Here is a 15,726-nt window from a genome sequence, read left to right on the forward strand (position 1 = left end):
AGGCTTGCCCCACCACCCACTCAGACCACACCTTAAGCACAGACACAGGCATGTTGTGCTCTTGTTTTTGTAAAAGTGTTGCTCCACTTTGTTAGAGCTTCTGGTTGGGGGGAAAAAAAGAACTTTTACACCTGTCTTCCCTTTGACTTTGAATAACAAACTATGGCCATCAGTCTTCTATAAATGTCAGTGGAGCTCCTGTTATTTCAGAAATGTGGCAGATACAAGTGCTGTTATCTGGCAGCAAGCAAAATATGGCAGATCAGTTAACCAGTATAACATGACACATTTAAAAATATTCACCGACAAACATGACATTCACTGTGCTGGCTGTTTTTAACACCCTTTATAAAAGTAGATTACATGGCAGGTTAACATGTACATTTTTGCAGTGTAGTGTTTTAATAATAGATTTTTCTTCCCCCAGGCATCATCTCAGTAAACAGCCGCCGGACTCCTTTCACAGCCAATGGGGAAAATGAGATCTTGGACCTGGAAGGGGACCTTTATCTAGGTGGTCTGCCTGATAATCGAGTGGATTTGGTGCTCCCTACTGAACTCTGGACCGCTATGCTCAACTACGGCTATGTGGGCTGTGTGCGGGACCTGTTCATCGATGGACGCAGCAAGGACATCCGTCAGATAGCTCAGTCTCAGAATGTGACCGGTATCAAGTATTCGTGTAGTAAGGTGATGGGAAAACAGTGCGACAGTAACCCCTGCAAGAACAACGGGGCATGTAAGGAAGGATGGAACCGCTTCATCTGTGACTGCACCGGCACTGGCTTCTGGGGCATTACCTGTGAGAGAGGTGAGATTTCTGCTGAGCGTGGTTCTCTTTGACAAGTGAGTGTTAAATCCTTGTCGGCTTGTTTAAGGCAAATTTTTAAGGGGTACAGCCACTTTACTCCTTTTACATGCTTATGGAAAAATGCAGATATGAAGTAGTGGTACAAAACTTGTGTATTATTTTTGCTCTTTTAAATATCGTTATAAAATGGAAATGATGTATGCATGGTCTGCTAACAATAGCTTTCCAAAAAAGGTGAACAACACTTTGTCTTAGCAGACAGGTAGAAGTGGGGCTTCCCTTGTTTCCCTTATAATATTTAAGGAAGCTTTGTTAAAACATTTAATAGGATTTCACTTTTCTGCAAAATTATTTTGTAAAAAGAAAGCCTTTTTTGCTGGGAAAGGTACTGGAGTGAAAATTGAAGTTCTCTCTGCTGGAGAAATAGGTTCACCTTGTCTGGGTTTAAAGAGCTTGGACACATAAAATTTTTTATGAGACGGTGGAGATAGGGACAGTTGGAGTTGTGGGAGAGTATGTTAGACTGTTATTCAGATTGATCTAGACTTTTTCACTATTTTGCAGATTTTCAGGGTTCAGTAGAGGGCTTTAGGTACTTTCCTAAGAGCTAGAGGAGTGTAAAGAAACATACTTGTAATAGAAATAATGAGTATCTGGAGAAAAGGGTAGTAAGTGTGACCATAGGAGGCCAGCTACATGATAATGTATTGTTAATGATTAAAGAAAGACAAATGGGAATGAGAGTATTTTACACTGAGCTAAACTTTCAGCGGGAGCTGAGTTTGTGACAAGTTAACCTTGTCTTAGCCTGGCTGATGTTATATGGTATATATCTACACAAAAGGGGGGGAAAGGCAGCTGTAATGGAAGCAGTGTACCAGCTACAACACAGTCGATGTACCTCACTGACCTTCCACCCACAGGAAGAAAACATTAAGTCATTAAGTGATGCCCCTAACTCTCCATACAGGCACACACTTCTTCTCCTCCTATGCTGTTCTGCTCCCTCCCACACATGGGCCTGTGACTGGTCGTATCTCTGCATTCAGAGAGTGCTGTTGCCGCTGGGTGATAACCCACGGGAATGCCGTTCTGCTTTCCAGTACTGGAACAAAGTTTCAGTCTGTTCATGAGTTATTTTTACTTTGCTCAGTAAGATGCAAGGTGTGGTGAAATGTGCTGATGCGGTATGACTGCCCTCATGCCTCTAGATTTTAATTTCTTGGTTCTAATAGAAGCTGAATCTCTCCTAGTCAGTTTAGAGGACTGCTTGGAGGAATGTTTCTACAAAGTGAGGTTATGATCGAAATTGCTGTTTTAAAATAAGGTGGTTGATCTGCATCATCTTCTCATAACTTAATTGCTCTAAAGGGGCACTCTACAGATTTTTACATGCAAATTCAGTTTAGTAGTTATGTGATACACAGCCTGTGAAAACAAGTGTACAATGTCTTTTTTTTGGCTCCAGAGGAACTTTCCGAAGTCTGAGATGGTAACTCTTATGACGTCAGTGGGGTTATTTTGGCTTCAGTTGGAACGCACTTGCATATAAAAGGAGCAGAGACATTGAGCTATTTGAAACTCAGCTGCAATCTGCACATGGATGGTCACAGTCTGCACACGGACAGGATGTTGGCTAACTACATTTACAGTAGTCTAATGTCATTAGCCTCTGCAATGACTGGTCATATTACAGCTCACAGGAGAATATTTCTGAAGGTAATTCTTATTTTGTGCTTAGAAAACACTATCTATTGAGACAGAAATAGCTTTAAGTTGAATTTTTGGACTCAAAAGGATGTGCGTTATTTTCTTTATTTCAAAGTGAATGTGCAACATTTTAGAAGAAATAGAATTGTTAGTCATGCTGCTAGAGTAGTTTATTTTTCCTCTCCTCCATGCTTTTAAGCAGCCCCTGTAGCTCCCTGGTGACAATATCAAACAACTACTGAGATGTATTCACACATGGTGCTTGCTATTGATCTCAAGCACTCTATATGGTACAACAGAGAAATGTGCTTGTATGATGAGTCAAGGGGTGAAATGATAAAGATCAGTTCTCTCCTGGGGAGTGTAACAAAGGTTATGCATTTACATCATGATGATTGGCATTTGCTTGTGATTTTCTGCTGGGATGTAAATACATTCTTTTGTATGTCTTTGTTTAAAACGGTTATGATCAGCCCACACTTTTTTGGTGATATTATTTAACTGGAATGATTCAAGCTTTTCCTAGACAATAAAATACAGATGGGTTTGATTTTGATTTTATTTATTCTTTCAAACATGTAGAAACAAAAGACATCAACACACACATAATTACACAAATCCAACCAATGCTAATCCAGAATCAGTTTGCTTATACCTAGTACATGTTTGAATGGAGTAGGAAGAAGTCAGACTTATCCAGTCCTACCCCATGACATCATCTTACATCATTGGTTTGCAAGCAGTATCTCTACATAGATAATTCTCTTCTACACCACACAAGTAATATACTGAAGAATTATTACAAAGTGTTAACATTCATACACCACACCCACAATGTTTCATCTAATTAATCATTAAACCTGTTCTTGCATATATCTTGATTGACACATACCTTTATATTTATGTTTAAACTCGTCAATTCTATTACTATTTTTTATGTCTACACTTAAATTATTCCATAGTTTTACCCCACTTATGGAAATACAGAATCTTTTTTTGGTTGTACGTATAGCATGGATTTTTAAATTTAACTGACCCCTTAAATTGTATCCCCCTTCCCTTTCATTAAATAGTTTTTGAATTCCACCAGGTAATAAATTGTTCCTGGCTTTATACATAAACACAGCAGTCTTATATCCCACTAAATCAAAAAATTTTAACAATTTAGATTGTATGAAAGCTACATTGGTGTGATCCCTATACCCCATCTTATGCACAATTCTTATCGCTCTTTTTTGTAATATATACAATGGTTGAAGTGAGCTTTTGTATGTATTTCCCCAGTTTTCAACGCCGTACTCTAAGTATGGTAAAATCAATGAAGAATACAAAATGCGTAGTGCTTTCCCGTCCAGCATATATCTAACCCTTGCCAATATCGATATATTTTTTGCTATTTTGTGCTGAACATATCTGATATGAGATTTCCAGGAGAGTTTGTCATCAACTATGATACCTAGAAATTTAATTTCATATGCTCGTTCTATATTAGCTCCCCCAATTTTCAATTGAAGTTCATGGGTGACAAATTAAAGGAAAAACCTGAAAAAATGAGTGGTGTCTTCCGCAGTGACAGTGCCCCCATCCATATAGCATGAGGGGAGGGGGTTACTGAATGGTTTGATGAGCATGAAAATGATGTGACTCGTATGCTGTGGCCTTCAGTCACCAGATCTCACCCTAGCTGAACACATAAGGGTGATTTTGGAGTGACGTGTTAGGGCAGAGGCACACCAAGCTGAAGTGAAAGAACTAGCAGCAACGAAGGTTGACTGTTGCGCCACCTCCCGTCACCTTTGTTTGGATCAGTCGGCTTGAAAAAGTGGCACTTGAACACACCACACAGACTACAGCCTATGGCCAACTAGCACATACACCCTGCACCTGCGTGAGAGAATTAACTCCTTCTACCAGCAGGTGGAGGTATGTGTATCCACCATTCAGAAAGGGAAAGAAGAAGAAGAGCTAGACTTTGGAAATAGAAGCTGTAAATAAAGCAGTTGTTCAACACAGCTGCTGTTTATAGCTGCTTCTAATCAAGAACAAGTTTAAGAAGATGCAAATGGCACCGTCGTTCTCTGCCCTTGGTTTTTTGGTTGTGGAAGAAGAAAGGAGGCTGTGGAGGTGAACAACAAGGAGAAACTGCATTAAATGAGTGAAATCATGGACACTACAATGACAGACTGAAGGGGCTTTCCTGAACTGTTCTCTTCTTGTGCATTGAGTCTCTAAGCTCACCAACCAATCCAAGTCGTCTTTCTCACAGACAAGGTCCAACAGGCCGACACTGATTCAACATCTTGAATGGGCCAAAAAGCCGCTGACAAGGTCTGACTAGTTCCAACGTTGCAGGACACTCTAGGAAGACTAGCCTCGACAAATGCTCACTGATGGCCAGACAGTGCCTGACCGCCGACCGTCGGTTTGGTGTGCCATAGCCATTAGACATTTCCACCACCATCAAAACACCAAGTCAGGGAATATGCATTGGAGGAATGGTGTTCATCACTCCAGTAGAGTTCAGAGGCTTGTAGAATCAGTACCAAGGTGCACTGACACTGTTACTTACTGGGACACTTTATGTTGGCTTGTCCTTTAATTTGTCACCTGTGTGTACTGTCTGTGGACTTTTGTTCCTCTATTAGTACATAACAAAAATGCCTCCTCATGCAACACTGTTGATTTTTATAACTGTACAAAACCCAGACCGCACTGAAGTAGTTTCATGCACATTTTGCACTGATGATATTTTTGCATGGCATGGGATCATCAGAAATGAAAGTCTCAACATAATTTCATCCTATTTGTACTGAACAGAATGCTGCTCTGTCTAATTTCTTCTTTCACTGAGAGCTAAAAAATTAGCAATGTTCTTGCACTGTTTACCATAACGAAAATGCAACCTGACAGATATTTAAGCCCATTTGAGGTGATTAAAGATTATGCCAGGCAGTAACCAGGAGACAACAGCGCCTCTGTCTGCTCTGTTTTCTACTTGCTATCTGTGTCAGCTTTAACACACAGATGATTTCTGTCTTGTCACTTGTTTTTCTTTTACTTGGTCTCTTTTTCATTTTGTGTTCATTATTCTTCTCTGCGTTTTACTGTCTGCGTCGCCTGTCTATTGCACCCCTCCTCCTTCACACACAAGCACTTTCACACGTTCTCCGTGCGTTTGGCAGGTTTTCTTTAACCCAGCCTGTGAGACACGACAGCACCTGTGATCAGAGGTCTGCTGTGGTCTCACAGGAACAGATGTTTTGTCAGCATGGAAGCAAGCCAGTGTGTGTGTATGCGTGTGCATGTGCTGAATATGATGTGTTTTAAAGAGGAAAAAAAACTGAATGGTGTTGTTCACTGTTTTCCTGTGACCATATGTCTCCGCACATTGTGTAAGTTTGCATCCATTCAAATGAATGGATATAAATAACTGTTAGCACTTTAGTGTGTAAGTGTGTAAGTGTGTGTGTGTGTGTGTGTGCGTTCATACCAGCCAGACAGTGCCAATGCCACATGCAGGAGTGTGATACTGGGGCCCTTGCCCTGATAGACCCCTCTCGTCTGGGTTGTGACCAGGAACGTAGCCCTGCCAGAAACGCTTCTGCCTCTGATCTGTTTTCAAACAGGGCATCTTAGCTTGGTGCGGCCCCAGCAGGCACACACAGTGAAGAGAAAAGAGAAGCAGCTTGCTTATAATGGAACACTGTGGGCATGTATTAATATAGTTTTAGGGGAAAATGATTGCCCTTGTGCACTGCTGCCCTTAGAATGATAAGGACAGACATGTTATTGTAACTAGTTTTTATTGTCTTCTGCTGTGCACGCTTTAATCATTTACTAAAGTGTTAAAAGCTTATTTTTGTAACTTTGCACTATATCTGCATGGGATTTGTCTAACTGGGTTGATTTAGGTGGAAAAAGTGTAGTTCTATAAAAAGTGATAATGAAAAACAATATTCTTTTCAAATAGCCTGCAGTCAGATTCACTGAAAGCAAAGAGAAAGAAAATCATTATCCTGCTGTAGTGATAATGTTTTAAGGTGAGTTGTTCTCTCTCTCTCGTCTTTGGGAGGCAGCTCGAGGCTCTGTTCCCTTCTGATTGGTACACTCCATTACATAAAAAGGTTACCCAAATGTTATTCCCCACAAGGAAAGCTCAAGTACAACAGATTATTCAGGGCATATTTGAGTCTAACTTGTAAGAGGTGACATTAATTCAAGACTACAGGGAGATATACAGTATTTGTTGTCATCCACGGAGTCTGTCAAGAGCAGGGGAATGTTGTCGTTGTAGGCCAAGCTAGTCAGTCAGTCAGTCAATCGGCAAGTGAAGCTTTGTGTTTGTAACATGTGCGTGGGTATGGGAGCTTTTAGGGAGCTGGAGTGCTGCTGACAGTCATGCATTGCAGAATCCTATGCAGCTGATAATGTAGCCCAGTTAATCAGGTAAATAGGCCTGTAATGAAGTGCGTTTGTCTGATGGTGTGTGCCAGCCCTGCACCAATCTCTCCCACTGAGACTCTCCTCTTTCTGTCTTTCTGCTGCATCTCAGACTCGGTCTGGAACACACACACACACATACACACATGCAATCCACTGGAGACAGATTGGATTGTGTCTAATGCATATTGCATTTTTCCTGACAAGATGCCACCACCCACATTCAGTAAGTGCCTGTGTTTTCCCTACCGTCAATAGAGAGGCGTAGTGATGGCCTCAGTCCTGAGCTGATGGCTGGAGGTGTGTCCACTGCAGATCAGAGTTGGCATTGCTCATTATATTCTCTTTAATGTTTTCACTGGATGCAATAATACTGCTTTAAACTATCATTTGCTGTAACATTGTTTTATTCATCTCATTTTAACTCACATTTATTCAAAAGATTGATTATAAGAATTTTGGGTGACATTGGTCAAGCTCATCATTTTAACATTTACACAAGTTTTTTTTTAAATTACATTTTCACTCAAACTTATATATCTTAATCACATCAGTCACATTCCTTCCTACAAAGATAGAAACACCACAACTTGCACACCATGCAATTACCCGATCACTTTGCTCCATGTTCAGTCATAGTGGCAGTAGAAATAATGGGTTGCCACATGGCTTTTACAGTTTAATCACAGGCAGCAATCGCAGAAGACAGATTGGATGACATTGATGCTTGCCACCTTCCTGCATGGTTTCTTGTATCAGGAGTCTAAGATTATTTTTGCTTTACCTTTGAATTGTGTTTGAAAAGTACTTTTTCAATAAAACGTGTTATAGTGCAGATGATTTACAACTATTTGTTGTAGATATAATTTTCATACTAAAATGGTCAACAAATAAAATCATGAACTTGAAAAGGGGAACACCATATAATAGAGTTATATTCTTTCATGTTGCTGTTCCCAAAATTCATCCCAGTGTGGAGATACCACAGCATTAACAATAGTCCAAATCAAAGCAGAATTTACAGCATGGTTAACTCTGAATTTACCTAACTATGATTATTAATGTTGCTCACAATGATTAGTCTGTTTGTAATTGGAAAGTATGGGGACATTAAAGGAATGAGGACAAGAGCATGAAAATATCCAAGGACTCATCATTATTAATAATAAAAAAAATTACAATTCCCAAACTGATGTGTTTTTATGAAATTTGTTGCAAAGATGTCCTAAAATGCTGGTTCCAAGGGTGCTAACGGCATAATTTAAATGCTCGCCTAAATCCCTTTCCCAGCCACAAAGGGAGGAAAAAAAACTGTGAAATGAAAGTCTCTCTTAATCCACAAGCTATAATGTATAATCGGCCTTGCATAAGTGTGAGGCTGCCTTTGGTCGGATAATTTCTCAAGGTCAAGTACCAGTTACCAGCACATATGATTTTGATTCACTGTCAAACCAGACTTGTGTACTTGTACAGTATTTACTACAGGGATCTTGTTGAATATGTGCACGTTTTCCTGAAATGGGTGGCAGAGGCAAAGTCTAACTCCAGGCGAACATGCACATGGTTGTGTCAAACATTTTTTGTAATTTTAGTGCGCACCAGTGTTGGCACACACTAGGTACAGCCAGGTGTAACTGGGCTCAGTGTGGAAGAGAGATTGAATACATTATTAGTGGGAGGCCTGCATTATGAGCATCTGGAGTCAGGGTGGGCTTTAGTAATGGCCAATCAAACCAGCTCTTCTCTAAGAGCACGACAAAAACCTGACTGTGGTTGATGTCACTGATTTCATGATGGCTGATCTGGAGAGGCTCCACCAGGGAACGTTTTCACACAAGGAAACTGATATATTTGATCATGAGGTGCAGATTCTGATTAGAAGAATACATTTTCACTTGGAGGCTGCCTTTCTATATGAGGGGTAACAACCTGATACAGAATCATTTACAGTATGTCTCTGAAGAGGTGCAACTTATGCCTGCTTTCCCTCTGACATGAAAATATATGAGGTGAGACAATGAAACATTCTTTCTCTGTCTCTTCTTCTGCTACCAATTATGCACTCCAGTAGAAGTACTGTACATAAATACTCCCTCGGTGGTCTGCTAATATGACTGACCAGCTTATGTGTAGAGAAGACAAAGACTCCGGTCCTGTAAACCAAGAGCATTTACACAGTGTAATTTACTCACAGCTGCATCTTAGAGGGACAGATGGTGTGTCATGATGTGCACGGGCAGTGTTTGACCATATTCATGTCTATAGCCACATACTTGACATCAGTCATGGATTTAAAGGTTTGTTGTTGTGGCCATTAAAATACATCAGCTGCGCCTGTCCTCCCACCTCAGGGGAGGCACATTTATTCATGGCAGGAAAATTCCAAACCCACCAATTTGTAAAAATAAACAGACTTGTGTCTCTGAGGTCAAAAATAAACCACCAAAATCTAAATCTGACCATAATCACATGTGGTTTAGTTGTCTAATCAGTCAAATTAAAACATTTTGGATTCTACATTTTGGTTAATACAACACACATCTTTCAAACTCCACACCTCCAGTTTGCAACACAGCCTTTCTAGCATGTCTCCATTAGTGTCCAAATCTGTGCAGAGATCCGAGTTTAATTTAACTTCACAACCGTCCTCCAGAGCCACAAAAGTCATTATACAATGGTTTTCAACAACTGAAAATCAGTGAAGTGAGCCTTCAACATTTCATGAAACTGGTTATTTCATTTGTTTTCACTTGATATTTTTTTGTATGTCCAGTTTTTCAATTTGACGAAGTGTATAAATCACAGTAAAACTGAGATTGAGAGCCAGTATTGCTTTTAAAAAGCAAAAGTCATTAGAAAGTGTTTGTGGCTCCAAGGTCATATTTCTGTTGGGCAGGATGAGTTGGTCTGTAAGGTCCCATCTAATGGTTAACTGTTTGGTTTGAATAAAAGAACACTTCTTCAAGGGTGAGAGATCCATGCAGCTGTCTGAGCGTGCGATGCACAGTCTTGTTTTCAGCTTACTCTAGGTTGGCATTTGGAGAAAGCCATTATTGCTAAGTGAGATACAGTACAGAGAGATGGAGATTTCCAGATACTTTCCCGCTCATCATAAAGTAGATATCCAGAGAAGATGTGGTCAGAAAGCCTTTAGAAGCTGAAGAATCATTTAGTTTCAATTCCCTCTCATCCAGACAGCTGAATGTGTAGAACACAACTGCATTTTTATGCTTGTGAATCTGTCTTGGGTTCTCTTTTTAAAAAGGATAATGGTTAAAAGAAATCCACCACACATTATACAAGCCTTTACGTTCCCGACCCACTATACTGTAACTCTCTTTCACCTTTGTCTTTCTCCCGCCCTCGTCTTCTCCCAGCCCCACTTCTCACTGTAGACGGGCGATAAGCACCTTTTCGAGGACATTTATCTCAGCAGACAGAGAAAATGACACTTCAAGGTCTGCCCTGACTAAAAGAGCAGTGCTCACGTACATACACAGGGCGAAGTGGGGGAAGGGTGTAAAATCAAGGATGGCAAAGATGAGAAAAATAGACAAAAGAGAATGAAGTTAAACGAACAAAGGAAGGCAGGGTCATTGAAAGGGACAGTAAATTAAGAATGGAGACAGATGAGGGCAAAAAATTAACTGGAGAAGAATGGTGGAGCAGAGCTGATAATGCAGGACATGGACTACAGCACTATACATTGTGCTTCACCTGTTCAAAACACTATTGCTTTATTCTGTCATTTCCACAGTTATTGCTATGATATGCAAGTACTATAGATTAAAGTAAGAATAAATTCAGGGAATTAAGTTACGCTTTATTTACTTAATCTTTTTTTTATTTAGAATTCATAGTCAGAGGTTTTGATCCACATACAAGACAACAGTAAAGGCTCTGTGTGGCCCTGGATGTGCTAACTGATTCGTATCATTTAGCACATGGTGCCTCTGTGGTGCACTGCAGGTGGTAGATTTGAGGCATCAGCAGGGGCTGCACCTGCAGTTACCCATTCCAACTAATGTTGCTATATCACACTCAGTTTAGAGTGACCAGCGAGAGACGATGATATTTCATATATTCAACCTTATTTATGCCACAAGATAAATCACCTGTCATATTTTCTCAACAACTGGAGATATTCGTTTCTCAGCATAGTGAATGACTGACAAGCCTATACCTCTAGAAACAAGAACATAAGGATGTGTCACCGACTATCAAGCTGAATGATGAATATGGTCAATTTCCTTGTGAGGAAAAATAGTATATTTTTTATGTCCTTATCTCGTGAGAGGTGCCAAAAGTCAAAAAAAAAAAAAAAAAAAGTTTGGAATAAAAGGAAAAAAATGCTGCTACTAAAAAAAATAATGAAAGTTTTAGTACATGCAGAGCCTCTGAAAAAGAACAGGTGCATGTTAAAACACACACATCTGACACCTCCTGTAGATTCAGGTTGAAATAAAACCCTAAATCATTATAATATTAGAAACTTTACAAGGTTTTTTGATCTTATGCAATTTTACTTTAACCTACGATACTTAACTGCACGTGTCCATGTCTGTGTGCATGTGTGTGTGTGTGTTTAAGATTATGTTTTGCAGCCTAGGGAAGCGTACTAAATTAATCTTATTTCATCTGAAGCAGAAATGTGCTCGTGTTGTGTGCAGTGTAGAAAATGCCTAGGCCTGCATTCTTGTAACATTTTCCTGTCCCATTAAAATAAAACAACAGGACCCTCTATTCACTTTTCATCTCAGCTTTGTTCCTTTTGTCTTTTAACAATTATCTCCTTCCCACTTTTGAATTGAGCTGAATAATGAGTTTGGCATCTTCTGCATGATCATGTGTGCCGTATGCTTTTCAAGCCAACCTCTGTCATTTAGCTATGGGCCCAATACTACACAGTGATTAAATTTATTTATTTTTTTGTACTTCATCATGAAAAGGATTCATCCTCATTTTCCTGTCCTCTTATTCCAACCCCTCTCAATTTGCTGAGATGATGGTTTTTCCGAGAGAGTGTCCTAAGTGATTGGGTGTCATGTAGATTGAATTTTAATTCTCGTGAATGCCAGCTGTGGTAATTTCCCCAAACACATGCAGAAGAAATAGAGAGTGTATTGTCCACTCCTCTCGCACTGAAGAGATGTGAGTTGCTTGCCGTTAAAGATGGTGTTTCCTGCCCCCGGGTGGCAGAAGACAGCATCATGGCAAGCTTGACAGTCATCGTCCTGGGCTGGTGCCTGATGCAACTCAACTCCATAGATTCCTACAGTGTGTGAAAACGAGAGGAGCAAGAAAAGCCTGAGCTAGTGGTGGAACAGGAGGAGGAGTGAGAAGTAGGCTACAAAACTGTTGGCTCAATTGTTGAAAATACCAGAGATGCAGAGAGACAGATTTGTTTGATAATGTTTACCCAAGAGAAGAACCCATCCTCCTGCACTTTAAAACGATCTGCTCGTTTCCGTTTTTCTCTACTTGGTCCATTATGTTTTGCTCCCTAATCCCCATTTGTAATTAAATGTGTACTTAGGAGCTGTGCTGGGTTATGTAAACCCTGACTTTCATTGTGGCACACTGTCTCAAATAGGGAAGATGAGAATGTGCAGCATCCTTCTTCCCCTGCTTTTGGTATCTTGTGTCTTATTTCATTCTCCTTCTCCCTAACACACTCGCATGCACACTCTCCCTCTTACTTCTGTGCTCCTGTGTGATTTTCCTACTCAGTCTCTCTCTCTCTCACTCTCTCCTGTGCTCCTCAGTCTCTCTCTCTCTCACTCTCTCTCACTCACATACACACAGCAAGAGAGAACACACGGAGGAAATCAAGCTTTCAGTGTTCGGCCATCTGAGAAATTGACAAGTCTCCAAACCTCCCACAGCACAGGGAGGAGGATTCCCAGAGAGAACTAATTTTAGGATAAAACACATCATGCTATTTGGCTGGGGATAGTACCTTACTCTCTCTGGGGTTTACAGTAGTATTAGTGATTGATGTTCTATAAAATAGCATGAATTTGCATTTTCTAATAGTATTCTTTTATGCTTCAAGAGACACTCTATCTTTACTTGTTTGTTTTGCGACATGATAACAATGGCTCCCATGTTTAGTATCTCAGTTGGTTTGACTGTCACAATGACTTCTTTTACTGTTCCCAAAGGTTTATTTTAATCTACTCATTATTCAGATACTTTCTTATTATTTTCATGTTCTCTCTGCTTCTTTTGCTTTGTCCTCGGTGGTGTTTTGACATTTTGCTGTTTTTTGCCACCTTTTTCCTTCTCTGTCTTTTTTTAAACCCCCCTTTCATGTTTTCACATTCTCATCTCCTAACAGCCCAAATGAGAAGCTGGTGTCAACAGCAGCTGCGTGTCTTTGACTTTGCTGCCCCCTGATGGGGGTTCATTGGTTGCGTGTACATTCTATGTATTTGTTTCTCTACCTGTTGGAGTGTAAGAGCTTTCTGTGTAGTGACAAGGGCCAAGAACAGTGCTGGACTTATTTAAATTTTGTGAGGCAAAGTTTGTTGGCAGCTGTTGCACAACAGATGTGTCAGACTAAGCATCAGGCAACTACAGGAGAATAGTTTTTTTTTTCTTATGAACTCCTGTAAAGATAGCTGCTGTACATTTCCTTTACATACTCAGTGGGTAAACACTAAACAGGAGGTACAGCTCAGCATGTGGAAGAGTTTTACAGCAACACGGCGTTTCATGTGTTGAGCATGTTGCTGCAGGCAGATCAAAGTTCTGCTGGAAATTTAAAATTTAGCCACACTGGTTTCCAATCTGCATAAAATTAAAATGTTACAGTTTACAATGTACTGTTAGTTTTAAAGTTAGTCAGAAAAAACTTTACAGGCCTCATAAACTTGATTCTCTCCACCACAGTCTCCTTGTTAAAACCTTCATCTTAAGCATTTGTAAAATTGCCCATTGCATTTTCCTTATTGACACATTAAGTATGTTTACTACTGTGTCTTTATCCACCCCTGCCAGATGCAACAACAACAGAATGAACATTCAAGTTGGGGAAACCAAGAAAGGACGAACCCATAAATCAAACTTACTTTATCAACCGATTCTCCTATAGTGGAAATGTTTTTTTTTTTTTTTCATTAAGTTTAAAGTCAGATTACAGGCTGGAATCATAGAACTTGAGACAAATGGTCATCCTGCCCTTTGACCTATGATAAATGAAGCATTTTTCTATTACACCATTGTCTACAGGGACACATCCAACTTTGCCATCCTCCAAATGACCCTTTTTGGCCTCCAGTGTGTGAGCCTCTGATTTGTTTTGCACACAGTGACCCATGTGTATAACACTAAGGAGGGGTTTCACACCAATAAATCATCACAAGCTGTAATTAATCAGAATTCCCACATCCTTCAGGTCAAGTACAGCTGCTTGGCTTTGAATAATCCATTTTATGGTGGTTTAAGCTACCAGACAGACTGCTGGGGAATGCCATTCCATGACATTTACCAGCAGTGGCTTTAAGCCAGCAATGCTGTCGGGATGATTAAGTCACTATTTTGTTCTGGCCTAAAATGGAGCAAGTATGTTTTCCATTATAAAACCATACTTTAAATTTATTTTGCAGAGGCTTGTTTCAATACAGATTATATCTGTCACATATTGATAAAGCTCTATGGATTTACCTCATCCTTGTATAAAGCCTATTCAGCATGTCTGAGGCACAAAACCGCTTACTGCTTCTTACAGTACCGATGCTACACTAACTCTTGTGATTTTTGATAGCCTGCTAAATTCATCTCAGCCTGCTTAGGACAGTAGAATATTAGATAATCCCTATGAGTGTACTGACCTCTTTCTGAGTTTTTCCTGTCTGAAGACGGTGTCATTCTTTAAAATCTTTAGTGTACTATTTTCTAAATCTGGGTTAAGACAGTGTTGTGTTTTAAATGTTAAGGTTTTTCTACAAGTCACTGTGTCCATTACAAAAAAGTTAGAACAGGGAAAAATGAAAAGAGGAGATTAAAATGAAGTGAAAACACACAGTTGACTTATAGTGAACACAGACTACACTTGTTTCTAGCTGTGTTACTCACATTATTTTACTTGTTTTTCATTAAAGCCCCCATCTCAGTATTTAACAGTATCAAAAGCTGTGGGTAATTTGACAGGTGTCACTCATAATGATAAATATGCAGAATTCAGCTTTCTAGAATATTTTCAATTAAAGAATTTTTTCTTTTTTTGTCAATGAGTTAAAATTTGGCTGAAATAAATGATATTTTAAAAAGGACAACTGAAAACAGAAATGCAACCAGGTAATTTAATGTGAGCTGTGTTTATTTACCTGCTAATTTTGTTTATCTGGTGCGCTACAAGGTTAGCACTAAGGCTAACCATATTAGAGTAACTCCCAATGTGGAGTCGAGGGTGTTTTTCTTGTTCTTCCCATTTATTGGCTCACAACACAAAACATGCATAATTTAGAAACAAGCTAAACAGTAATTTAGCTTGTTCCTAAAAATGGTTTTCATTCATAGCTTGCAAAACCTCAGTTTCTAGTGGTAGGCTTCATTATTTAGCAGGAAAGTTTTAATGAAGTGGGTTAGCTAGCACTACTTGTGCCTATAGCACCAAACGGCACAGTTAATGACTAGCTAGTGAAGACTGTCAAACATTAAACCAGTAAATGAGCTAGACATTTACCTCAGGAGCTGGTGGAGATCCAGTAAATCTAAGAAATTTTAGCAAACTGACACATGAAGATTGACCGTGTTGTAGC

At 39.7% G+C, this 15,726-nt stretch overlaps 1 protein-coding gene across 16 annotated transcripts in view; it reads left to right on the forward strand.

Annotated features, from left to right (window-relative positions):
* The window catches only part of nrxn3b (neurexin 3b), a 444,405-nt gene that overhangs the window by 232,202 nt on the left and 196,477 nt on the right, over window positions 1-15,726 (forward strand). For all 16 annotated transcript variants that reach the window (XM_020618121.1, XM_020618122.1, XM_020618120.1 and 13 more), the window contains one exon: window positions 428-811. In XM_020618121.1, coding sequence (XP_020473777.1) covers window positions 428-811 — 384 coding nt within the window. The remainder of the gene's footprint in view (window positions 1-427; window positions 812-15,726) is intronic.

Source organism: Monopterus albus, unplaced genomic scaffold (genome assembly GCF_001952655.1).
Source record: "Monopterus albus unplaced genomic scaffold, M_albus_1.0 scaffold201.1, whole genome shotgun sequence".
In the NCBI taxonomy this organism is placed as follows: domain Eukaryota; kingdom Metazoa; phylum Chordata; class Actinopteri; order Synbranchiformes; family Synbranchidae; genus Monopterus; species Monopterus albus.